The following is a 27,137-nucleotide window of genomic DNA, read 5'->3' on the forward strand; positions in this document are numbered from 1 at the left end:
TTTTGACCCATTTGAAGAACTTCTGGACCAGAACTGAGCAAGCATTACAGCTGCATCACTATACTGTACAGCGGTGGAGTACATCACCTTCTCCTTAAATGTCTTTGAAGTAGCAGAACGTCAAATCTATGCAAAGTAGAATTACACCCAGCGAGAGAGACACTGAATCTCGGTGCTTTGAAGTGTTATAGAAGGATAGAGATGTTCTGCAGTCTGTTCAAAGCCAGTGCGTCACTGAACTCTGTTTTAGAGAAGATTTACAGAGAATCTGGAAAGATGATGAGTTGCGGAGCACTGACGTTTTTAAAAGTGAAGACGAGATGAAACAGGCCCAGATATTAAATATACATGGTGCCGTAGAAAGGTGTCCTGGATGTCTGCTCGTTTTGTCATGTTTGTAGATCTGAAAGGTTACGAGTGAATGTGAGGAAGACTCTTTTCTTCTCTTCCTGACATGCAGTTTGATCCACGATAATTGTAAACTGACAGAATTTCAGTAGATCAAATAGTTGGATCTCATGTATCTTTGTGAAACATACATATTGCATATTTAAACTGCTCATACTTTGAAGTGAACGTAAGAATTCTTCAAAATGAGTTTCACTGTCAAGACATATCCATGCTTAGGTTGTTATTAGAATAGTGTGGATCAATGCTGACTTTTAAATATATGTCAGGTGAACCCGACCACTACGTAGTGCCATTGTGTGCTTATGTATATTTAGTGCTATTTGCTAAGATTAAAGGGTTAGTTCACCCAATAATTTACCCTCATGTCTTTCTACACCCGTAAGACCTTCATTTATCTTCAGAACACAAATTAAGGCTATGTTTATCTTTCTCCTTTGTGTTTTACAAAAGTTTCACATACACGTGACAATGCTGTCAGAAAACGTTTACATGGATCTGTGAATATGACTAAATCCGCTGTATTATGTGTGCCAGGCCAGTAGTTGGCGATGTTACTACAGTATGCACATATAGTGATAAATACAAACAATCAAGACAAACTGAAAACATAAAGCAGTTTTGTTTAGATGTTCAATGAGGTAGGTTTATTTCAAGTGACAACCTCTGACGCATGTTCACAAGATGTTAAATACAAGCTAGTATAGTGTTTAAAATCTGTGACAATAGTTGGTTGCTCTTTGTTTATTATTCAAGGCAAAACCTCTGTTGCAAACCTCCATTTAATGGGAAAAAAAATCTCTTTCAATTTGAAAATGATGCGCTGTCACGATAAAGTCAGTTGTCATGTTTTATTTTCTAATTAGGGACCAAAACAGTTATAGTAGTAGCCTACATGTGCGCTCATTTAGGATGTTTGTGTCATGAATAAACACATAATGTGCTTAAAAAGAGCATTTAAACAGTTAAAATCTCTGCAAACCATACAGCTCTGTCTCTATGTTATAGTGTACAAGGTCATTGGGGCTGGTCATTTGCATTTATCGGTAGCATAATACCTACATTCTAGGGGCTTGACGAATCAGGGAATGATACGCAATGATCCCACAAGGACGTTAGGCGAATGTGGGCGTTACATAAGATTTCATCTACAAGCCACCCTGGAGTTCTCAAACTAGAAAAATGAATGTCGAAAACAGCGTAGTAGTCTTGATAAAAAGGTTGTAACCATTTGTTCCAAGCAACCTTAGGAGGCAATAGATATGGGTTGTATGCGCTGTTTGATGGGGATGTGAAAACCCATCGCGCTGTTAGGACCAGAGCGCGTCCTTATAAAAAAATATAAATCTCTGTAAAGGCAAAGAGAGAAATCCAAATTTGCAGGGCGCACATGAGCAACAAGTTGTAAAAATGCTCGCACTGCGTAAAAATGGTCTCCAATTGCGGATGCATTCAGGAGCCCTATAATGACAAATGTAAATAGAAAGAAGAAAGTTCATGAGATCAGCAAAATTACAGAGTATCGATCAAGTCATTTAGTGCCGTGATCGACCGATCTGCGGTCGACCAATCGGAGCATCTCTAGTTTTGTATGTTGATTTAGATGGCGTCATCTCTTCACAGGTATTGGGTCATATGAAATCTTTGTAAGAGCTTAGATCCAAACTGGATCTGGTGTAATTATTTCAGGAAGGGTTGGGTGTGTTTCATAGCTTGGTGTTGCTTGTGAGATTGAAAAAGGTTGACTATCATTTTTCGACAAAATATAGACCATAAAAATATAAAGAAGAACAAACTCTATAGATGGGTATCCTCCCAGAACACCCTTGCAACCACATAGCAATGCATTTAAAACCATCTAACAACACATTACATACTTAACAACTGCATAGCAACACCTTAGCAACCACCCACCGCATCCTACATGGAAGCACCACTCAAATGTTCTCCAGTAAACGTGCAGTGTTGTTACGAGCGCATTTGTGCCGTAAGTCACAGCTGTCAGCTTTATTCGCAGCGTTGCGCTCATACTGTTCCTGCAGGGCGACACGATTCGAGACGTGACTCTGATCCCAACGCTTGTGTCCCGCAGGTCCGCTGGTGAAGCTGCATCACCGTTCCCCTCGGCGTAGAGGACAGCAGCCCAAGCTCCTGAACAGCCCAGAAGACAGTCTTTATTACAACCATCTCAACGTGAGTTCAAAGCCTTCCACGGAAGCCTTTGTCTAACTTTGTTTCCAGATGATAATACAATTAAAGCTACCTGTGCCAGACCCTCGAGTCCCCACCCCCACGCCGCTCTGTTGTCTCCAGCATGTGCTTTGGCGCTTTATCTGTTGCTTTCATGTGAGGATGTCTCCCTTCACGGTGAATAATTGATGTGGTTTATCAAAGCCGAGCAAGATGCCTGCCTCATCAGCCTCAGCCTCTCGCGCTTTGATCAAGAAAAATTATGCTGTGACTTCTGATATTATCAGCATCTGCACACATTTAACACAAAATCACTTTGAATTAAAAATTAATGATTCTCTCGCGCATGTTCGATGCTTTGCACGCTTGTCTTTTCTGAAGATTTCCTCCTAACCTTGTGTGTCTGTGTGCGATCTCTCTCTCTCTCTCTGTGTCCTCTCTGCAGAGAAATCTGGATTATCAGGGGAGCAAGAGGAAGCCCAGAAAACTAGGGCAAATAACAGCTCTGCTTCTTCATATCTAAACACCCCAACAGCTCAGAAAGGGGGAGTCGAGAAGACCTCATCTCATGCAAATTCAAAGCTGAAAATAAAAGCTTTTTATCATTTTTTGGGAGGAGAGAATAGGAAGATATATGACCTCACAATCTACAAAATTAAGCTTGGTTAATCTAATACCTCAACCAGGCCGAATATATCCATATGAAAAGATTTAACTATTTCTTTCTATTCCATTTTTATACATTGTATGGAAAAATGTTTTGGGATGCCCTCTTCTAATGAACAGATTTCTTTAGTCTTTTTAGTAAACATAAATCTTAATGCTATACCATAATAATATTCTAGAGACATTTTTGCAATTAATTTAATAGCAACAGTTTGGGCAGAGACACTTTTTGACAATGCCCCATGGTCAAAACAAGGTTCAAAAAGAAATTATTCATTCAGTCTGGTGTGGAAGATCACCCAAACCCATCAATGATGTGGACACAGTGGCACAGACGCTCATTTCAAGTATTTTCCAAAACTGTTGCAACAAAGATGGATTTTTTTTATTGTATGTTATAGCATTAATAGTAGTTTTGATGGGAATAACTGGAATAGATAAACATGTTTATTCTTAAAGGATTACTCCAGTATTATAAAAAAATCTGATAATTAACTCACCTTTATGTCATCCAAGATATTTGTCTTTCTTTGAGGCTGTTTACACTTGTGTTTTCGTCGATCGAATCACAAGTGGACGACGTTAATGCCAGGTGTAAACGGTGTTCAAAACGTTTTGAGCTCGTCCACTTTCGACCACTTTCAACCACATTCAGACGTAATCGAAAACCCTTTCGATTGGATTGCTTTTGTAGTGTAAACGCACATGTGGTTGAATGTGTTCGAACAGCCACACGCGACCGCCTTCTCTCCGCCCATTTATCTAATCTGAGGTACTAAACACAATCTTTTCTGACTTCTGCCGCGAACACACAGTGAACGAACAGCACTATTTTTAGCCTTTCATTGATAAAACTAAAGCGGCTGATCTCCAGCAGTTTCATTTTGCAAGCGTGTGAAAGTTGCGCGATCTTATTTCATCAATTGTGCTGAAAATTCAGAGAAAGCTCTAACATATACATGTACAAAACACTGTGCAGCATGTTTACTTCCTATACACGCCGCGGACTCTGACATAATATTAGTTCACATCCATATAAACTCATCATTACTCCCACTCGTGTTTAAATGACAGCGGAGAGACTCGCCCACCGTCTCGACAGATCACCCCCCCCACTGTATTTAGGACAGAAGCGGTCGAAAGTGGACAAAAGAGATTGATTTAAATACCAGGTGTAAACGTGTCTCTCTCGTCCACTTGTGATCCGATCGATGAAAACACATCTTAATACCCAACAGTCCCTTTATTCAGCTGAGAAAATGTTTTGAGGAAAAAAAACTACCCTGTGTGTATAGATCAACATGTGTATAGTTTTTAGACTGTGTAAGGAAACCATATACTGTAGTAAACCCATGCTGACACAGGGAGAACATGTAAAGTACACTGACCCTTATAAGAAGGGTCAGCCCTATACTTTGTTCTATATTATGCCATTTTTACACTGTAAAGCAGGATTTGATTTTATAAAACAATTTTCTAACAATTTTTCTTATTATAATGCATTTATTTACATTCATGTTTTGGCAGATGCTTTTATCCAAAATGACTTTGCATTGCATTGCAATGTATGCATATTATCAGTATGTATTTCTGGGGTTGCGTCTACAAAAAAATACTGTACTGTACTGAAAAGATTGTACAGTTCTTACTTCAGCATGTGTCATCTCATCTATGATTCAAATTAAATGAAACCAGGTCATTTAGATTTCAACAAATCATTTTTTTTTGCAATCTCTCTCCCTCTCTCTCTAAGGCAAATAAAAATGCTGGATGGAGAGGATGAATATTATCAATTACTGTCCACAATAGAGTCTGTCCCTGAGGAGGACGGATTATCTGGCGCCTCCCCAAATCCCAAGACTGTCCCGCCTCCTGCCCCTACCACCATCTCATCCAGATGAGCTCTGCTCTGCCCATCATACTGACTCTTGGTGACAGCTGGTAAGAGCTTCATAGACCACTGTGACTATACACAATTAAACTATAAACAGTTCAAGTTGACCAATCAACAGAGGCAAAAATCAACCACGGTATAACAGTGCCATTTTGGAGGAGGTGCAAATTTTTACCCAGAAATTTATTTAGATCCTGGTTCCGGCGGTGGATACACACAGAGTACCGCCCTGAAGTTCTTAGTTCCTGAGTAAAGTTTCTGTGGCGGATGTGTGGCTTTAAAGGGGTAGTTCATCCAAAAATGAAAATTCTGTCATAATTTTCTCATTCTCATGTTGTTGTAAACCTGTATGAATTTCTTTTTTCTGATGAACACACAAGAAGATGATGTTGATAAATGATGATTTAACCATTGATGAAACCATTTACCATTTATTTAGTAGGAACAACAAATCCTATGGAACTCAATGGAAACTCAACTCTGTTCTTACCATCATTTATCAAAATATCTTCTTCATCATTTATCACAATACTCTCATAGGATTTTTTTCCTACTATGAAAGTCACACAAGCTGTGTGCTTCTCATCATTTATCAAAATTTCTTCTTTTTTGTTGATCAGAAAAAAGAAACTCATACAAGTTTAGAATAACATGAGGAGGAGAAAGTGGTGACAGAGTTTGCATTTTTGGGTGAACTATCCCTTTAATTTCCTAAAAAGATGTGCCCAGTTTGATATCCCATCATGATTACGCTGCTCGTGCCTGGTTCATGCTCCTACGCCCCACTCTCGAGTATCTGAATCCTGCTGTGAGATGGGTGTTGTGAGAGTGACAGATTAAAGGCGGGTTTAGGGCAAAGTGCCGCAGCTGGAGGTCCAATTGTGTGAGTGTGGATCAATGTTGGGCTTGAGATCTGATGCTCTGACATGTTACCCTAGCAGTATAAAGGCAGCTACTGTGATTTTCCTGTATACTGTTACTCTTTGTACTCACACACTGATAAATAAACATTACTGAAGTCAAGTAGCTCGTAAAAGAAACTCGTTTCAGTTTATACCAGTACCTGTAGTTACCTCCATCAGATCCAATAGGTTTTCTTTTTATCCACATAACAGACGGTGCAGATGTCACATGACATGAATAAATAAAAAGTTTAATGACAGAGCTCACTGGGCATGGAGACAATGGCGTCCTGTGGTTTGGTGGTAGTCATTCAAGACAGGACAGACTTAATGTTGACTTTTTTAGCTTTCAGTACTTTTACAATACACAGCTATTGTATATGTCAAACTCTGTGAGGACACCTGTGTGTCAGCTGACTCTATACATCCACTAAAATAACATTGAGACCAGTTGCTTAAATGTCATAGTAAAAAATTATACATTTTTATGCCAAAAATCATTAGGATATTAAGTAAATATCATGAAGATATTTTTGTACATTTTCTACCATAAATATATCATATATGGACACCTTTAAAGGTGATTTTCTCATATTTTGATTTTTATGCACCCTCAGATTTCAGCTTTTCAAATGGTTGTATCTCAGTCAAATATTGTCCTATCCTAACAAACCATACATCAATGAAAAGCTAATTATATGTACATCTCAATTTAAAATAAATGACCTTTATGATTGGGTTTGTGTTCCAGGATCACATTTTACCATCTAATGCAATGTCATTAATTTTTAGTGAAGTGTCCATACCCATACTTGATATACATATATATATATATATATATATATATATATATATATATATATATATATATATATATATATATATATATATATATATATATATATATATATATATATATATATATATATATATATATATATATATATATATTTCAGTGGCCTTAAAATAGTACACAAAAATAATATCTTATGTAAATGCTTTCAAGAAACATTTGGCAAAAGGTAAATTATTGACATTGAAAAGTACTATGATAAATGAACAAAGCATCAAATGACTGAATGCCCTAAAGAGATTTTTTATTTAAGTTTAATCCTGCATTTTTAAGGTGCTTTGAACCAAATATTTATCTGTCCTTGTTAATATTTTGTGGTGTTTAAGACCTGTGAACTTTGTGATAGATTTGATCTTATCTCATGTTTTCGGATAGTATCTGCATTTCAAAGCTTCTCGTGGTTATGGATGGTTTGAGGAATACCCTACAATGTCTTTTTTACTTTTTGATTCAAATTCTAGATATCATTCTTTCATTAAACCCAGTTTATCAAACCAATAATGATAGAATCGTTCATTTTAATTCTCCTCAAGGAAGCAGATAACATTAACACATGAAAAGTGATTCTTTGCGTTTGATCCTCGCCACAGAAAGACAAAGAACAAAAAACGTGGAGACAGATAAGAGTGTTAAACAAATGTATTTTTTTCTTCAGTTTTGTTTTTTAAACATGTTTATCTGTAACTGTCCTGCAAATCTTTTATTAGACACCATTGGTCCAGTCCTGATGCTAATGTAGATATAAAACTCTAAATGTGAAATTAAGAGGAAAGCATCCAATCACAGCCGGTTTGTGGATCTGTTTTTTTATAATGATTTGCATATCTTCTAGTTCATCTGGAGTTGTTGACCCCTCAGGGCTCAGAAGAAAAACTGATCTTTAGTGAAGATGCTGAGAGATCTTGTTCTGTAAAACTCTTTTCATCTCTGTGTTTCAATTTAACTTCAAGGTCAAAGAAACTTTATTGGTATGATAAATTAAGGTTGTGTTTTAATTTAGGATCTTAAACTAAATAATTAAGTGGCTTACATCTACAGTCTACCATTCATTTAAACCTCTGTTTAACAAAATAAAATCACTTTCACTTGAAAAAATGCTGAAAAGCCGGCTGTCACGTTATATCTTCTCATAAGTGGGGGAAAGTTTATCGTAGTACCCATGTGCTTGTTTTGGGTGTTTGTGTCATCAATAAACACACAGTGTGCTTAAAAAGAGCATTTAAACAGCTGAAAAGCCTGCAGTTCAGTCTCCATGGTATTGTTTACACATCCGTTGCGGCTGATCATTGTCACTTTTAGCTATTGTAATTGGTCATATGATAGGGGCTTGACATATCAAGGAAGAATATGTAATGTTACAGAACACCCAATAAGGGAGCGAACGTGGGCACCCATGCTTTTATTTACATAAGTGACAGGTTAGGTCCGTCTACACTGAAGCGCACCCCTTAAGTTTTCAAACTAAAACAGGGTCTGCAGCATTTACACGTTTCCTTTTTCGAGAGTCTTAAACGCCGCAGCAGTGTGTATGCCAGGCTTAACTAGGGGTGGTCCTGTAAATCAGACAGTTCATTACAATTTGATACAAAGTTGATTTTCTTCGCCAACGATGCGATTTTTGCAGATACATCAAACACTTCTTTGATGTGATTATGATTCGATTCAATTAATTTATCCATATTTTTATATTACGTGCCTAGTTAAGCAGTTAAATTTTTACTTACAAATACAACCAGAATATTCAACATGAACATTTAATTAAACTCTTTTAACTCTTTTCACTTATTAACTTCTTTCGTGAGAAAATCTCCCTGATGCTCTGTTATGTCTACAGCGCGCAGAGATGGGCATAAATACATGGAAATGTATTTCAAATACAAATACAAAATACTGTGTCGAAAAATGTATTTAAATACAAATACAAAATACTGTGAGGAAAAATGTATTTAAATACAAATACAGTATTTTGTATTTTGAAAATACACAAAATACATGTGAAATTGGTGATTCAGTGCAAGTATCCCTATTATGCTGAAATCTATATGGGTCTATTTCTGAATGTCAAAAAGCATTTAGATGTGTGCAACTGCTTAGAAACTTTCATTTTATTTTACGTACCTCTTGCTTTCTCCTGCCCTGTAGGAAATAAAAAACTAGAAAAAAATTGGTAACACTTTACTTGAAGGGGTGTTCGTGGGACTGACATGACACCTTCATAATCATGACATGAGATGTGTGATGAACATGAAGAAGATTTTATGCACATTTATGACAACTGCCATTAAGTATCATTTACTCAATTTTAATTTTTAATGGAAATATGACATTGTTTGGGATGTCTTTGTTGTGACAACTTGACACACAAACCAATACAACACAACTTGTTATAAATCATAAACAATAATTATCAAACTTAAGAAACTATCTAGCTTTGTGGGTTAACATTACATTAAACTGTGATTTAAATGTCATTAAGTGTTGATACTATGTCAAATATTATTAATACTCGGTCAAATAAACATTATGAACTGAAGAATATTCATGATGCTGTTATAAAAACTATTTAACAGCGTATTAACACTTAATGACATTTTAATGACAATTTCAATTTGTATCACTGGTAAAAAGTGGTCAGTTATGTTGTCTTGGTTAATGTCAAGTTGTCATGACAAGTTATGTTGTATGGGTTAATGTCAAGTTATTACAACAGGGACGTCTCAAACAATGTCATCTTTGCAATAAAAAATACATAATTAAACAAATGACACTTAATGACAGTTGTCATAAACGTCCATAAAATCTCCTTCATATTCATGACACGTGTCATGTCTGCCTTATGAACACCCATTCAAGTTAAGTGATGTTTTATAAAATCATCATAAAAACTTTTTCAACCCACAACCTAAATACTTTATATGTGAAGAAATCCACGTATTTACTTCTCACGAGACGAGTGTTTGACAAATTATTCGGCAAACTACTTCCTCTCATCGCTGCTTTTTGATGGTTTTGAGAACACTTACTCACGAGTCGCCCTCTGTCATTTACAGCTTTATACAACAGAGAGCACGTCAAGCATAAAAGTCTTGTAGGTTTACTGAGGAGCCCGCAGGTTCACCCCGTAGAGTAGAGCCATGCGAATTGCAAAAGTGTAAACAAGGCTTCAACTCCACAAAGCTAAAAAGAAATCAGCAACTGTGTGCTGATTCTGCCACTTGCCGCGTCACGTGTGAAAGGGCCTTTAAAGGAAAACACCACAGTTTTTCAATAGTTTACTATGTTCTTACCCAGGGGTGGGCAACTCCTGGTCTTGAGGGCCAGTGTCCCTGCAGAGTTTAGCTCCAACCCTAATCAAACACAGCTGAAAAATCTAATTCAAGTCTTCAGGACTGTTTGGAAATGACATTCAGGTGTGTTCGATTAAGGTTGAAGCTAAACTCTGCAGGACTGTGGCCCTCGATGCCCACCCCTGTTCTTACCTCAACTTAGATGAAGAATACATCCCTATCTTTTCTCAATATGTGCACGTCATCTTTGCACAGCGTGTCATGAATGTGTTAGCATTTAGCCTAGTGCCATTTATTCCTTAGAATCTAAACAGGGAAGAATTTAGAAGCCACCAAACACTTTCATGTTTTCCCTATTCAAAGACTGTTACATGAGTAGTTACACGAGTAAGTATGGTGGCACAAAACAAAACGTGATTTTTAAGTGAATATAAAATGAGAACTATATTGTATGGCAGAAGAGCACTAAGTTTGCAGCACTTCAACCTCTGGCGCAGTAACATCATCACTCCTGTGAAGATGTTACTGTGCGCTGAGGTCGAAATGCTGCAAAACTAAGTGCTCTTCCTCCATGCATTGAAAATAGATAGTTATGTATTCATTTGTCTAAGTTGAGGTAAGAACATAGTAAAATATAAAAAAATGGTGGTTTCCTTTAAGTCAAAAGTGTAAGCCTATTTGTCAGCGTTCCACACTCTGGCTGCGTCCGAAAACTCAAGGCAGTGACTCGTTGCCTCGCTGCCTCATGAGGAAATGACTTCGGAGGCATGAAGGTAGCTCAGAGAAAGACTTTCGGACACACTTCAAAGGCAGCGTGTTAGAAATTTAAACAGAGAGCGCCTTTGTGATAACTAATCACATATTTGAAAACTACAATACTAATTTCTCGCTAGAAATGCAATTAAAATGTGTAAAAAGTGAAAATCTACCTTTATTTACACTAAATTTGTCCTCCAGTCGCTTCCTTGGCCGCCATTTTATTTTTCAAACTCAACCAGGCTCCACCAATCACATTCTAATTGTACGCCCACGCATAGGTATCTCAGGAGACAGGAAGTAAACCTAACATTGAATTTGGACATGCCTTGATGCCTTCCTGCCTCAAAAAGCTGCCTCAGAAGGCAGCAATTTAGAGTTTTCGGACGCAGCCTCTGTCTTAGTCGTGCAACTGCCTGCCAACGTGCAAGTGTGAATTTGAATTTTATTTCGCGACAGTTATAATAACACAAATCACATCACACTCAATAATTCAATCGCCCTTGCTTTTTTCTCACTCCAACATTTAAATTATTGCCCACTAAAAGCTGCACAGATATATTTGCTTACCTGAACTCTGTTGTCTGGTCTGAACTAGTTGATGCATGAAAACAGCACACTGACTGGTTGACTGGCTCAAAGTATTTTGAGTATTTTAAAAATACAAAAATACTCATCTTAAATGTATTTAAATACAAATTACATTTCATTTTTTTCAAAGGCTTTAAAATACAAAATACTATTTTGTATTTCAAATACGTATTTTAAATACATGTATTTGAAATACTGCCCATCCCTGACAGCGCGAGCGCTTGAGACTCCGCCCACCTGAGCAGCTCATTTGGATTTAAAGAGATACACACAAAAACGGTGCATTTTTGCTCAGACCCATAAAGTGTCTATTTTAACATGCCACAATAAATTACCTTTATGGTATTTTGAACTAAAACTTCACATATGTACTCTGGGGACATCAAAGATTTTTTTAATATCTTAAAACATCTTGTGGAATGTCCCCTTTAAATAAAAAATATATCAAAATAAAGCTGTTAAACTTAATCATTTGATCTGTCACACAACATCAGATCTAACAGTCAAACAAGTGCTGCAGTGGTCTCTCTTGAGAGATTTTTCTGCATTTTACAAGGACGATATCACCTGCAGTGCTAAACACACGCTTGTCTTTGTCTCTCGCATTCACTTGCTGATGCTAGCAGATGAAAATAAACAAAAATGTGCGCTTTGATGGAAATGCGTAGATGGACAAAATAAGGGCGCACTCACATTATCCAAACCAAACCAAACCATGCCCCAGCGCGAATGTCACCCCTCCCTACTCCCCCATGTGCACGCACTCACACTGTACTTTTATCGATCCGAGTCCGGGCGCGCTTTCGTCATTAAGATGTGATTGTTTTGAAAAAAGCAGGAAGTAAAGCTCTCACTTAACACTAGAACCCACCGTAATGATAGGTCTGTGTTTTTTAATCGGAGTCGTTTGGTGCGCGATTACAGACAGCCCTCTCACATGTCATCATATTGCTTAGTTGATCTGTCACGTGCGCAGCGCGGACATTCACGTAACCCGCTGCGCGCATCAAAAGGTTTTTACGGAGGCAGATGAAGGTGAGTGGTCGCGCAACTGACGTCTTCACCTTTTGAATCGCGCTCAGGCGCGATTGCGCTCACACCACAGTCTTCCGCTCCTGAGCCCAAGTGAACCGCGCTCCGGCCCACCTCTGCAACCCGGCCGTGGCGCGATTAACCAATCCGCGCCCGGCAGGGACGTGCACAGATATTTTGAGGGGCAGGGGCTCAAGTGAAATAAAGGGCACTTCTCATAATTATGTATATTTTTTTCTTTTTTTTAAACAAAAAGTATATATATTAACGCAATTCTGACTTCCTTTTTAAAATTTTTTTTAAAAAAGTTCAAAAAAGTTCAAACTCACGCAATTGTTTAATTTTCAAAAGATGTCTACAAAATAATCAGTTCACACAGACACCATGGTCTCCTTAGTAGTCTAAGTTTATAGAGCAGCAAAGGAAGCCATTACACAATGTGCATGTTTTGAAAACATTAAATTACACATTAATTACAAATTTGTTAAAATGCTAGAAACAAAGTTGTGACTGCTGAGTTAGCGCTACATGCCAATAAATGCTATATCATATGCTAGCGTTTAGCTGATTAGTTGTTAGTTGTTACTCAAAGCTTCTGGCATGAGCCTCAGAGCAGAGCAATCAGAGCAGAGCTCAACATTATTATTCATGACCCTTTCAAATAGAGCAAAAATAGACCATTTAATTAAAATGACAAATTCTAGGGTTGTAAACAGACATGTAAAAACGTTTCCGGATAATTTTTGCACTTAATAAAGCAACATACCTTCTATGTAATTGTCAAAGAACAATTTAACATATTATGACAACACATCCTATTGCACCTTTAATCTTAGGTTTCAAATTTATTAGGGTTACACATGTCAGAAACAACAAATATAGATTAGGCCTATTTTATTTGTATTTTATATTTTACTTTTTTGTGATGTCAGTGAAAATTCTGACTGGGCAAGTAAAATACTGAACCATCAGATTTCTTCCCAATCTACTCCAGCACTCCAGTATAACACATTATACTTATTTAACAGCCATTACAAAAAACGCAAACAAAAAGACTTACTACTGCAGGTAGCAATTATTTTATTGTTTGTGCTTTATTATTTTATGAGCAGTCTGTTTAAACTACATACACTACACTGTTAAAAGTTTGCAACTCTTCAGGTTAATATGGGATTGTCGTGGAAAACAATGTCCCTGAATCGGTATGTGTAAAAACGTGTCCCATATTGCATAAAACTGTTAATATAAGAATGCTTTCTTCCTCACACACTTACCGGTAGATGCCTGCATAATCATGCACATGATCGCGTCTCGTTCGGGCTCACGGGCTGAGCTTTGGCGCTTAAAGCGCGCGAATGATGCAGCACGAGTGTAGACAAACCAATCAAAAGCGAAGTAAGTTAGAGAGGCGGGACTAAGGAAAGGTAAAGCCAATCATATTAGCAATGTGAATTTTGGAGGCGGGACTCATCTGTTAACCATTTGCGTGCCACAAATAGCGCTATTTTTCTTTATATAAGCGTTTAAATCTCATTTAAATGATTTCTGAATAAATTCATGTTAAATTAAATAAGCAACAAGTAAAAAACACAAGAAACAGACAGACATAAGTTGTTATATGAATAAAGATCATATTATTATTTTTTTTAAAAGCACCCCAGAAAAAAGGGCACTTTCTCTCCAGGAATAAAAAGGGCAGGTGCTCAAGCCCCCTTTGATGTCTATGTGTGCACGTGCCTGGCGCCCGGGCGCGGAACAGAGCACTCACACTAGTCAAACGAACCAGGCTTTGGGGGTCAAACGCGCCCGAGCGCGGTTTGGTTTGGATAGTGTGAGTGCGCCCTAAAGGTACGATTTTTTACGTGTGGCATCGATGCATCAGATGATTTTTTTAAACAAAAATGCACAAATATAAATGAAAACATAGTCTTAAAGGGGCAAAAAGTAGGATTTTTCCAAATTTAGTGGTGAAATTGTATTTTGCATTCAAACGAACAGTGCTCCTAGCGCCTCGCTTTTCCAAATGCTTGTTGCAACTACGGTAGTCGTTATGTAATCACTGATCTCCTTGTCGGCTTCAGCCAGTTCACGTGTTCTGAACGAAAATGCGTTGTGGAAATGCATTGGTAGGCTAGTGCTTTTTGTCCCTTTACTATTATAGTTTTTCAATATGGCGGTACGACATGAAAGCCTTCTTGGACTTACCCGTTCAATGTAAGTAAAGAGAAGAAATTCTAAACTTACAAAGTAAAGTCAGATCATTGGCAGAGGTCATTTGACACCAACAAGGACATATTTGTGAATAAAGACATTGATTTTGACTAATAAAATATTTAAATCCTACTTATTGCCCCTTTAAGGCCGGAGTTTAGTTTTTACACAAACGTACGTGCGCTGTCAAACACACAACCTAGCATAGCTTATTTGACTCATACTGCACGTGTACACATACATTCGATGCATGTTCATTGCAACAAAATGCAATGCATCTCCTGGGCTACATACTACATGCTCTTGTGCATGCATTTGCCACCTATGTGTACAAATTATGTGTCATTACAAAAATCTGTTCAGTGTGCGTGTACTATTGTGATAAGGAAATTTGTTTCAAACACACACTGTTAACCAACTTTCGCATATTTGTAAAAACTAGGGATGCACTATATGAAAATTTTTAACTGATATCCGATAATTAAGTCCTCCCAATGGCCGATTCTGATACAGATACCGATAACCAATAAGTTCATCTGTTTGAACATTGTTTTATATGTTTGGCATCGCTGTCCCTGTATACGATTGTCTTCAGAACACAATTTTAGATATTTTTGATAAACCAGGATGCTTGTGTCTGTCCCATAGACTGCAGTTTGATTTTCACAGTCAAGCCCAGAAAAGAATGAAAGACATCGGCAAAAAGGTCCATCAGTAGTTCAATAATAATACACTTCTGCTCAAAGAAAACAAAAAAATTATTTTATTTATCAATTTGTTCTCCTCCTTGGTCATTCACTTGACTGTGGCGCATGCTGCTGACGTCACCTGCTGATGTAGTTGCCAACTTGCAGACACAGAATATGCTGACAAGTAATTTGCGCATTTATGCGGCTGTTTAAGTATTGTTTATAATGTTTGCATAATGCCTTAAATAAAAAAGGGGGAAAAAATTGGCACCTACTTTGGTGACGTCAGCAGCAGCGCCGTATACTTTAGTGCTCGTGAATGCACACTGAAGGACCAAGGAGGAGTGCAAATTCTTAAAAATCCTTCGTTTTATTTTCTTTGCGCAGAAAAGTGTTCTTGTTGCTTCACAATATTAATATTGAACTACTGATGGACCTTTTTGGTGATGTCTTTCATCCTTTTCTGGGCTTAGTTGTGAAAATCAAACTGCAGTCAATGGGACAGACACAAGCCTCTTGGTTTTCATCAAAAATATCTAAAAATGTGTTATAAAGACTGAATTAAAGGATTTTTGTGGTGAATTAACCCTTTAATAACACATATAATCATGCGTTTGTGTGTGTGTATTGATTTGTTGTAATCATAGCTGTCGTTTCCAGTTTCACAATGGTCGGATGCAGCAGTAATGTGAATAATATTCTGAGAGCTTGATTCACTGTCTGAGAATATTTGGTTCCTCTGAAATGAAATAGGTCACTCTTAACACCCGCGAGTGCCTCTTTAAAGAACATTGAGCGCGATCTTGTTCCCTAGATTATTTTGGCCCTGTTTTGCCATGAAAATCAATTTTGAACGAGCTCTCTAGTTTTTGTGCTGGAAAGAAACCTCTGAAGTTTTCCTCCATGATGAAGAGCGTCCATTTCTTCTCAAGCACAGACAATATCATACGGAAGAAATTGTGTGTGGCATCAAGTTTACTAAAGAAAAGCAGGTAGAGTATTAAACCTGGCTTTGGAGCAAATCCTTAGCCTGTATTTTGATTGCCAAGCACAATCCTTTATTGACAAGCGAAGCCAGCGAAGATTCCAGTACTTGCGTCTGAAGCTTAGCTGACGTAAACAATGTTGGCCCTGCACCTGTGCTCTTTAATATCTCAATAACTCTCCATAAAACCAAGACGGCCTATTCTTTCCACTCATTAAAGCGCCTTTGCATCTGGGGCGGCCGACGATCTCTTTTAATGTGGTCCACACGCCGCCAAAGGTTTTTTCTCTCCGTTTTAACGGTTTGTTCTCAACTGTGTGTTTTCTTTTCCGAGTATGAGCGGCAGTGTGGCACCTTTCAGATATTTTGCGAGCGTAATCTTTAGATAGAGGAGTATTTATTGTCAGACAGCACACGCTCTCTTGCTAATAGACAGAGGGTGGACTTCAAAGGAGGAACACAAATAGACTGGCATTGTCCTGTCTCTATATCCTCTGGAGTTCAAAGGAAGAGTTTTGAATAGCAGTGTTTCCAAAGCCCCTTTCAAACCTGCTGGGATGTAAAGCAGGTAACTTGCTATTGATACACAGGAACGCACACTCTCGCATATATGTTATACTTTTTTTGCAAACACCATCGTAATCACGCGGGCGTAATGAAAGTAAACACTTTACTTTGTCGTCTTAGCTTTCCATTCCTGCTGTCTCTCAGAATAAACAGGTACTTTAGGATATTTGCAGATTAGCACGGCGATGCTTTTACTTTGACTGATGTGTGACAGACAGACTGGCGTAAGAGCTAAACAGATGTACAGGAGTGGGCGCGCTCCCTAAAGACTGATTTAATGAAGAACTGAGGAGAGAGAGAAAGAGAGAGGTAGTGTAAGATGTAGAAAGAGGAGGCCTGAGAGGGGGAGAAGGAGATAAAAGAGTGAGTGGAGTATGCACATCAAAGAGTTGCTAATGATGCTGGATGCCATTAGGGCTTGTAGTGGCCTTTGTTTCGGCTTCCTAACACCTGCAATTTGTTGAGGGCTTTCTGTGCCCTGCTGAATTACCCACATTTGCATGAGCACTGAGCGAATACCGGAGGGATAAAAGTAAGAGATTTTACCCCTCTGCATTTTGGACTTGAATGTGGGCTTTGACCAAACCTTGCCAGTATTCGTCATTTGCATTAGTTGGGACTGAGTGAGGTTTACTAAGATGGACTTTGTTCTGCGAATCAATTTAAATGAATCTGCTAACTTAAGAGTATAACTTTCGTACTATGACCTCTTTTATGTTTTGACTTTCAGTCTTAAGCTGTGAAACTTTTTTGAAAACATAAAACTGTTTTAATAACTATAATTATTATAAAAAGTAAAAAAAAATCAAAACTTAGATAATTTTTGTTTGTTGACAGAGAAAAGCGTGTCAGTGAAGATTGGGATTTGAAATGGGATTTGAGATACATGATGCTGAAACCAAAGAAAAATCACGCCAAATGTATTTCTAGTCAACACTCTGAAACATAAAGGTGCTTCATGATGTCATAGAACAGTGCTTCCTAATCCAGGTCCTCCCAGTAGTGTTGTAGTCAAGACCACCTAAACCAAGACCAAGTCATGACCAAGACCAAGACAGACCGAGACAAGACCAAGACTTTAAAGGGTCGAGACCAAGACAAGTCCAAGTCACTGCATTAAAACACTTATAATAAAATGTGAAATATGCAAATAATTAGGCACTTCTTGTCTGTCTGTATGTGTGCGTGTGTGTGTGTGTGTGTGTGTGTGTGTGCGTGCGTGCGTGCGTGCGTGCGTGCGTGTGTGTGTGCGTGTGTGTGTGCGCATGTGTGTGTGCGTGTGTGTGTGTATGCCATCAGTAAAGTTGATAAAATAATCAAAGACATTGCAGATATGTGGGAATTTATCTTTGTCTATAAGCAAATAAAAGTGAACAAACACTAAAGAGCTGAATTAACTTAACCATTTATTCTGAACTGTTTTCCATGGCTTGCCATCCACTTAACACAATGCAGGTGTTTTTAGTAATAAAATTAGAAAAATTGTCACTGGGAGAAACTTAAACAATGTTTAAGTTAAACAGGAACAGTATGTAGGATTGTGGCTAAAACTGGTACTACAATCACACAACTGGTGGCCAATACATAACATGACAACATAAACATCAGTTGAGGGCTGCAACTCAACTTTTTAAATGACAATATCCTGGCCGGAACACTGTTGTCAGTGATGTAAGTATTTGAAATAAAATGATTTCTTAATGTCTAGTGACATATCAGGGAGATTTTATGATTGATTGATATATATTTCTTACATACTGTTCCTTTAAACAATGCCAACATCATATGCCTGAATAAACTGCATAAAAGTAATGATAAAAAATAAATTTGTGATGAGCCATCAGTTGTGGTCTTGACCGGTCTTGAAATAAAATTCAGAGTCCTCTTTGTCTGAGACCGAGGCAAGACCGAGTAAAAATGCGGCCGATTCCAAGACGAGACCAAGACCTTTAAAAAGTGGTCTTGAGACCGGTCTCGGTCTCGAGAACTACAACACTACCTCCCAGAAAGTTTCTGATTTCACTCATCAGCCTCCTTCCAGAGTGGTTAACATGTCTCCCTAACAAGCTGATAACTTAAATCAGGTGTGTTAAAAAGGAGACATCCAAAACATTTTGGGAGAGGTACTCGAGGACCAGGATTGGGGAACACTGCCATAAAAGAACCATTTTGGGTTGTATGGTTCCATAAAGAAGCTTTAACGTCTGAAAAACCGTTTTGTTTTACAGAGGTTCTTTGAAGTAAAGAAAGGTTGTTTAAATTATATATGAAGGAAAGAAAGAAATGATTGTTCTTCTAAAAGCCTGTGACTGAATGTTTCTTCTATGGCATCACTGTGAAGCACCTTTGTTTTTAAGAGTAAAGTTATAATTTCGTGAAATTATTTAAAGAGGTCATATGACGTTGCTAAAAATAACTAATTTGTGTATTTGGTGTAATGCAATGTGTTTACGCTGCATTATTTTTAATCATACATTATTGTTGCTTTTCTACATGCCCTGCCTTTCTGTAATGCCTCAATTTTTACAAAGTGTATTAGAGCTGGGACAATGACGTCGACGCAAAAAATACGTCAACGCAAAATATCTGCGTTGATTCGTCAGACCCAAAATGGCAGCGCCGGAGAGTAGTTGCAACGCAAGTGGCTTCCCGACGATTTAACACCGCAAGCACGAGCAGTGTGTAATCGGTGTGTTTTTTAGCACTCATGTTAATATAGCATGCACACCGCACGCGTAAGCAGTGCGTGCTTGTGTAGCAGGAGCCGTTCTATTTTTGCTGCGCTGCTCACACTCAGTTAAATTGACAGTGCTTTGTTTATGGTTTAAATTCTCGTGGATTGACACGAAAACGTGTAATTTTACCATAAAATCTTGAATGTGATGCCAAGTTTTAACTGTCATGACTTTGAGCAATTTAACAGAAAGCAATGAAATATTTAAAAGCACACTGTTGCAAGAAGACTGCGGTGTCATTCACACTCTGCCCAGCACTAAATGAGTCCTCATCTATCTTAATAATCTTAAGAGAAATAGATGCATCTATAAATCTAAATCTTAAACTGTTGAAGGGAAAAACGATTGATTGCATCATGCTGTCAATCACGGAGTGAAATGTTCCATTTTATCGTAAACTTAAGAGAAACAGATTTATAATAATGTACCTTCTTAAGTGTATAATTGTGTTTATAACTGTCATTACATGGACATGGACCAGAGCAGCACAAAAACAATGTGGATTAAACAAATCACAAATCGCATTAAAGAGGTTTTGCTCATAAATGCATGTAAAATAAAGTTATGTGAACTTGAGATTTGTTTTACTGGTATTAAACTGCCCAGTATGTGCTACAAATGCTGCAAAACATTTTATTGAATGCTATGAATGCATTACTTTGCACTTGTTTAGTCTTTTTTATTTTGGAATTTTATGAGCAATAAACATATATTACAATGTTAAGGAATTCATGTTTTTTTATGTAAATTAACATGTATAAATTGGTATTAGTCAATTAATTAGGAGATAATCGAGAATCGAATCGCACTGGATAAATGAATCGTTAGATTAATCAATGCATCGGGAAAATAATCGATAGATTAATCGTTTAAAAAAAATAATCGTTTATCCCAGCCCTAAAGTGTATCATTCTGAAAAGTGCAGTGTGCTCTGATTGGCCAGCTACACTCTAAATTCTGCTGGGTTATTATTTATCCATAGCCTGGTCCAACCAGACTCTGGTACATTCATTTCATTTGTACAGAGAGTCTGGCCACGCTTCATTGCAAAGCGTTACTTCCGTTAAGGAGGGTACTCTGTTGAAGTTTAAAACTATTGGATCTGCCATAGCCAATCGCTAACGTGTGGTCGTGTGTATATCATGCGCCGAAACCGGCCGGAAACAACAAGTCCGAATGATTAGACCAACAAAACTTAGCAAACTTTGCTCCGGCTTTAACTTCTGTATATTCGGCAGTTTTGCAACAATGGACCGATTAGCTTTTCTCACGTCTTTCTCCGCTGCCATTACTGAACTACAACTCAAACTGACGCACGACCTCAACGCCATCGTTCTTAGCCACCCCCATCTGTTCGCTGATTGGACCTGCAGATTTTTGCAGAAGAAAACGAAACTCTACACAGCAGTCCCAGATGTAGTAGTGAAGCGAAATGAAAATTAAGCGGACACACGTAGGAGGGCAGAGCCAGGCTAATTAACCCAATGCTGGGTAAACATTGGAAAGAACACATGTTGGGTTGTTATATAAACCTATGCTGAGTTGTTTCAATAACTCATGGTTAATTTATTTATAACCCAACATGTATTCTGTCCAATATTTACCCAGTATTGGGTTTAAAATAACTCAGCAGAATTTAGAGTGTATATCCAGTGCGTTGTGATTGGCCAAATACCTCAAGCGTGTTATGGAAATGTGATGTCCCCCCTACCATATTATATGTAATATCAGCTCCCAAAGCCCAGCATCTCCACAATATGGCAGCATTGGTGGCGGCAACCATACTGCAGCAAGAATAAAAGTTACGCCGCCTTTCTTTGTGTATATATTTGGCCACTGTTATGCAAATCTCTCCACTTTAAACTTTGTGATTTTACAGATCTTCTATATGCAAAAGAAAAGAAAAATATGACAAAGGAAAGTGTAAAATCGTATCATATGACCCCTTTAAAAAGCATAAAATTTAAAGAAAACTTAAATGATCTTTGCTAAGACAAAGTGGCATTTTATTTATAAGTTTAAAATGTTATTATATTACAGAAGTTTATTAACTGAAATATGTAGTGGACATATTAGGTATGTGTAGTATCATATTTTACTGTGATGCATGAATATCCACATTGTTGGTAAACAATTAAATAACCTAGTAAAATGAAATATCTTCTTAAAGAGTCAGAGCTTAGCACTACACTCGGCCATATGGAAGCTCATGTAGCCCATATTTCCTGCAAATGAGCTATAGTTTCTCTTCCTGCAGGGCTTGGATGGAGGTCTGGGGAAAATCAGAGCATGAAATTGCGATTAGCCCCTGTTGTTTGTGCAGACCAGGAATAGGCTACAGGACTTGGCATGGCCAAAGGTGTAACCTGTTTTGTTTGGCCTTGCTGAAGCCCTCCCAGATGGTGCTCGCAGCTGCCACTGAGTAAACGCAAGGAGGGCGAGCGTTGAGAGAAGTGGCCAGGACCTGTTTACATTCAGGAGACAAAACAACAAATCTCTCCTTAGATTCATGAAGATGGAAAGAGACTCATCACATCTAAACAGTGCCTTTCTGAGTTCAGATGCATATAAAGAGGAAATAGTCGCGTTGCCAACTTTGTCACTCTCAAATACGGGACAAAAGGTGGCCTTCCGCTTATGGTTTTGTGTGACCATGGCCGTAGCCAGCTATGAGGTCACAGAGGTCCTGACCTCAGTAATTTTTTCATATAAAAAATACAATTTTAAGTTCTCTGATGGACTAATTCGTTTATCAAAAAGAATCCGCATATATAATTAAGTTTGGACAGTTTACTGTATAGTTTAGTGTAAAACGACTAAGATTGGTTTAAGCTGCGATGGCGCAGGTACAGAATTTGCAGTGTTGCCAGATCCCATTGTTGCCAGATCCTCTTTAGACGTAGTGTTTTAGCAATTAATGTGACACTTTGACATTATCTATAAAGTGATTGTGTAGGTTAGTATTAGAGATTTTTCTGATTTATTTCTGAAATACAAGGTTTGGACGAACTTTGTTTTTTAAGGCCAATTATTTTTGCTTGTTTTTCGTACTAATATCTGGCAACATGGAAACTGAAAGTTATCGAGACGCATAATTCAGCGCGAGCAGGTTATTGCTGATACTACATTCGGTAAGATAAAAGCAATAATCATCATAATTGTGTCTGTAAGAGTATCAACAGTATCAACAACACTATCGAAAAACAGAAAATAACTCTGGTACAAAGATGTAGAAGAATTGGGTTTAAATAAAATATGCCAAATATGTTAAAACAAGTAGCGTAAAACGGTAAAGATAAATCTTAACAAAACATAAGCATAAAGAATTCTGTTATTTCATTTAATTTAGAAGTTAACCTTTAACAAAGTCATGCTGAAAACAATAAGAGCACTAAACAAGTTCTTGTTTAAAATCTTGTAACGTTTTTGTTATATAATATTGCTTATTAAAATGATTACAAAAATAAACATTGTTGCATGAAAAAGTAATAAATAATCCAGCAGTCCCAGTCCCAACTAGATTTTATTGAAATAAATTATGTCTCAAAATAACACTTAGTTGTTCTTCACTTAATTTTAAGAAGTATCAAAAACAAATGTGATATATAAGCCACAAAATGAGTGCACGAAAATAGTACATTTACTAAGTGTACTTAAAAAGTGTATTTTATTTAAGTGCACTTTTTTCACCTGGGACAGCATTTGTTAACTCTTAAAACCCCACCCTGGATCTTGGTAATTTTCAAACCCTGGCTACGGCCATGTGTGTGACTATATGAATATGTGAATATTTGTCAAAATGATTCATCCTAATTAAATATTAACTCATTAGCAACATACGGTAGGTTTATTAAGAGTTTGTTCATTTACAGCAAGTCCTTTAATTAAACCATTATGTTACCTTTACTAAAACATTTGTTACTCATGCACCAAGGGTTAAAAAATGTTATCCCCATTTTATTAGGCAGGTCTGAATCAGCAATCTCTTTAGAACTGAGACCGAGCTTATGTACAAATCGTTAAATTAACCACTATATAACAACATGGAATTGTATTATTTGACCCCTTACTGATTGTGCTTGAGGGGGTCTGTGATTGGATGGCAAGTTTCGGAGATCAGCACTGATGCTGTTGCTTGTGCGACTTCATGCAGCGGTGCTGGAACTGACAGGCGGATGACATCATTTCGAAAGCAGTCTCCTCTGTATGATTTCTCAAATCACTCTCGCTGGATTTTGATGTCATTTGCCTCTTGGTTCTTGTGGCACCACATAAAGTTGAACGATGAGCAAGCCTGTTGTATCAGTCACTGGTTAGATCAGCGCAGAGGTCACGTACGGGACAAATCAGTTTGGTCCAAAATACAGGAGGTCCCAGTTAATATGGGACAGTTGGCAACCCTAGGAAATAGAGACAGAAAGAGAAACCATTCATGTGCATTTTGTTCTTATTCAATCATAAACACGTGCATTTCGTATCGTTCCTTTAAGTTGGCCAATGATTTGGGCTTCAGTGAGAAGCCTCCTGATCTCTGCTTCGCTCCAGTTTCCAGACATGTTTTCATCAAGAAACGTCTCTATATAAAGCCCCATGTCAAAGAGTTGGACCATAACTTTGTTATTGCGAAGACACACGCATCATCACTACAACCTCCCCTTACGGCATTGTTCCTGTCTTTTGTTCACACTGGACTGATCCCAGCAATGTTACTAGATCCAAATACCGGGATCAATTCCTGGATGTGTTTGCGTTCACACAGAAGGCTCTCTGGCAATTTTATTGCAATTTTCTGTGATTAATGCACTCTGTGAAATGGGTTTGAGATTCTTCTAAGACTCCAGTAATCCACATGAGATCTCAACTGTAAACAAGAAATGTAAGAAATCACAATATGAACCCAAACATTTCATATTCTTTCAAGATCATATGTACCAGTTTTATAGCCAACAATACATTGTATGAGTCAAAATGATAGATTTTTTAATGTCAAAAATCATGTAAAGATCATGTTCCATGAAAATATTTTGTACGTTTTCTATCATAAATATACCAAAACTTTTATTTTTGTGAGTGCTAAGGACTTTATTTGGACAACTTCAAAGGCGATTTGCTCAATGTTTTGATTTTTTGCACCCTTGGATTACAGATTTCCAAATAGTTGTATTTCAAATACAGCATACATCAATGAAAAGCTGATTTATTCAGTTTTCATGTGATGTAAAAATGTAATTTGAAAAATTAACTGGTCTTGTGGTCCAGGGTCCCATATAGTCTAAGTCACAGGTTTTTACATTTTATGGTATTAAGATGTGTTTTGGTCGATCAGATCACAAGTGGATGACACAAAAAGTAAATGGGGTGTAAAATGTTTTGAGCTCATCCACTTTCGACCACATTCAGGGGTAGTTGAAAACGCATTCGACCGGATTGCTTTTGTGGTGTAGTTTTGCATGTGGTCGAATGTGTTCGAGCAGCCACAAAAGACCGCCTACTCTTCGCCTATAGACCTTTTGCGAGTAGACATCACAGTTATGTCACTGCAAGCTGTGCGTGCAATGTGGTGGCAGAAAATCAGTGGGAAAGAATTACACACGAGTGAAACGAGCAAGATAACTCACTAGAAAATGTCTTGTTGTTGTTGTTGAGTGTCAGAGTAGGAATGCCAAAAAAAGATGACCTTCATTTTTATAGAATTATCTTCATATTATAGACTCCTTTGAAGATAAACAGCCATTTATGGTTGCAGGACCTTAAAGGAAAACACTGCCGTTTTTCAATATTTTACTATGTTCTTACCTCAACTGACAAATTAATACAGGGAGTGCAGAATTATTAGGCAAGTTGTATTTTGGGGGATTACTTTTGTTATTGTACAACTACAGTGCTTTTGGTCAATTCAAAATGTTAACAAACCCTCAAACCTGAACATTTAAGTAGTAAAAGTGAAATTTTGGCTTTCTTAAGAGAATATTTCTATGTACATCATTATTAGGCAACTACCAGTGTGCAGAATCACCAGGCAACCAAATGAAAAACAAAGATTTTACATCTCACTTGTTTTTTTTTTTCACCTGTCAAAGTGAGAACAACAAACAAACTCTACATCTACAAAAAAAAAATAATAAAACAATAAAAAATAAAAAAAATATATAGACTCAGTGACCAATATAGCCACCCTTCTTTTCGATAACAGTCACAAGCCTTCCATTCACGGATTCAGTCAGTTTCTTGATCTGGTCTAGACCAACATTTTGTGCAGACGCAACCACAGCCCCCCAGACACTGTTCAGAGAGGTGTACGGTTTACCTTCACTGTAAATGTCCTGTTTAAGAAGGGATCAAAAGTTCTCAATAGGGTTTAAGTCAGGTGAAGAAGGGGGCCATGTCATTAGTTTCTCACCTTTAAGGCCTTTACTGGCCAGCCACCCAGCTGAGCACCTCGATGCATGTGCTGAAGCGTTGTCCAAAACTCAGATTGACCAAAACTGACCAAAATCTTAATACCAGGCATAAACAGCTCCTGTGATTTCAAGGACTCCCAAATATGATAAAGGAACCCCATGCCTTGTTTCATTGCAGCTTTACAAGGAATCATGCCTTATACAGCCCAAAAACTGAGACTAAGGGGACTGTAATAAGAAAGATACAAAGAAAAAATCATTATGAAATGAGATATGAACATCTAGTAAATCAATTTTACAATTATCTTTTTCCCCCAAAATTTTCTGAGGTCCCTTAGGGGTCCCCGGACCCCATGAAAACCCCTGTTTTAAGTGATGTCATCCACATTGATATTTCAGCATATACTCTTACCAGTTAACTGTCGACATCTATGAGTCTGTTTTTATTTCTCATAAGGGGCCGAAGAATACAATTTTAAATAAAATAACTTTTTACATTATACACTGATTTGAAAATGATCCCGTGAATTATTATTCATTTGTGTACAAGCTTGTTTGTTAAGCTGAGATCCTGCTTACTTTTTAATGTTTATCGGCTTTCAATTTGCATTCAAACTGAAACATTTAATTAATTCAGCCTCGGTTTTCCCAAGGACAAACATCTGCACTGGGCTTGAAACTCACTTAAATATTCCTCCTGAATCTAAAATGAGGAAATATCTGCGTTCTGGCCCCCTGGTATAATCCAAAACCTCTGATCATGCTTGAGGAAGCCAGACGTGACCCCAACAATTACCACGGGCCGGTGGGAAGAGAGCAGGTCAAAGTGCCGTTGCCACACACAGCGAGGAGCGGGTGTTTAAGGGCCGACCTCTCCCTCATCCTCTGACCCGAGGCCCGCCGGCACACCGCTCCAGTGCTGCCTTTAAACGTGCGGCCCGAGCCCAGGCAACGGTATCAGATATCAGGG

The 27,137-nt window shown here is 37.7% G+C and overlaps 1 protein-coding gene across 9 annotated transcripts in view; it reads left to right on the forward strand.

The window, feature by feature from the left end:
* myo3b (myosin IIIB) overlaps positions 1-27,137 on the forward strand; it is a 190,159-nt gene that overhangs the window by 161,626 nt on the left and 1,396 nt on the right. For 8 of the 9 annotated variants that reach the window (XM_073854841.1, XM_073854840.1, XM_073854843.1 and 5 more), the window contains 3 exons: positions 2,501-2,601; positions 3,044-3,090; positions 5,018-5,205. In XM_073854841.1, coding sequence (XP_073710942.1) covers positions 2,501-2,601; positions 3,044-3,090; positions 5,018-5,165 — 296 coding nt within the window. In that variant the 3' untranslated portion in view covers positions 5,166-5,205. Of the gene's footprint in view, positions 1-2,500; positions 2,602-3,043; positions 3,091-5,017; positions 5,206-27,137 lie in introns of those variants that run through there. The other variant, XM_073854844.1, reaches the window with a different exon arrangement.

Source organism: Misgurnus anguillicaudatus, chromosome 17, assembly GCF_027580225.2.
Source record: "Misgurnus anguillicaudatus chromosome 17, ASM2758022v2, whole genome shotgun sequence".
Taxonomy (NCBI): Eukaryota; Metazoa; Chordata; class Actinopteri; order Cypriniformes; family Cobitidae; genus Misgurnus; species Misgurnus anguillicaudatus.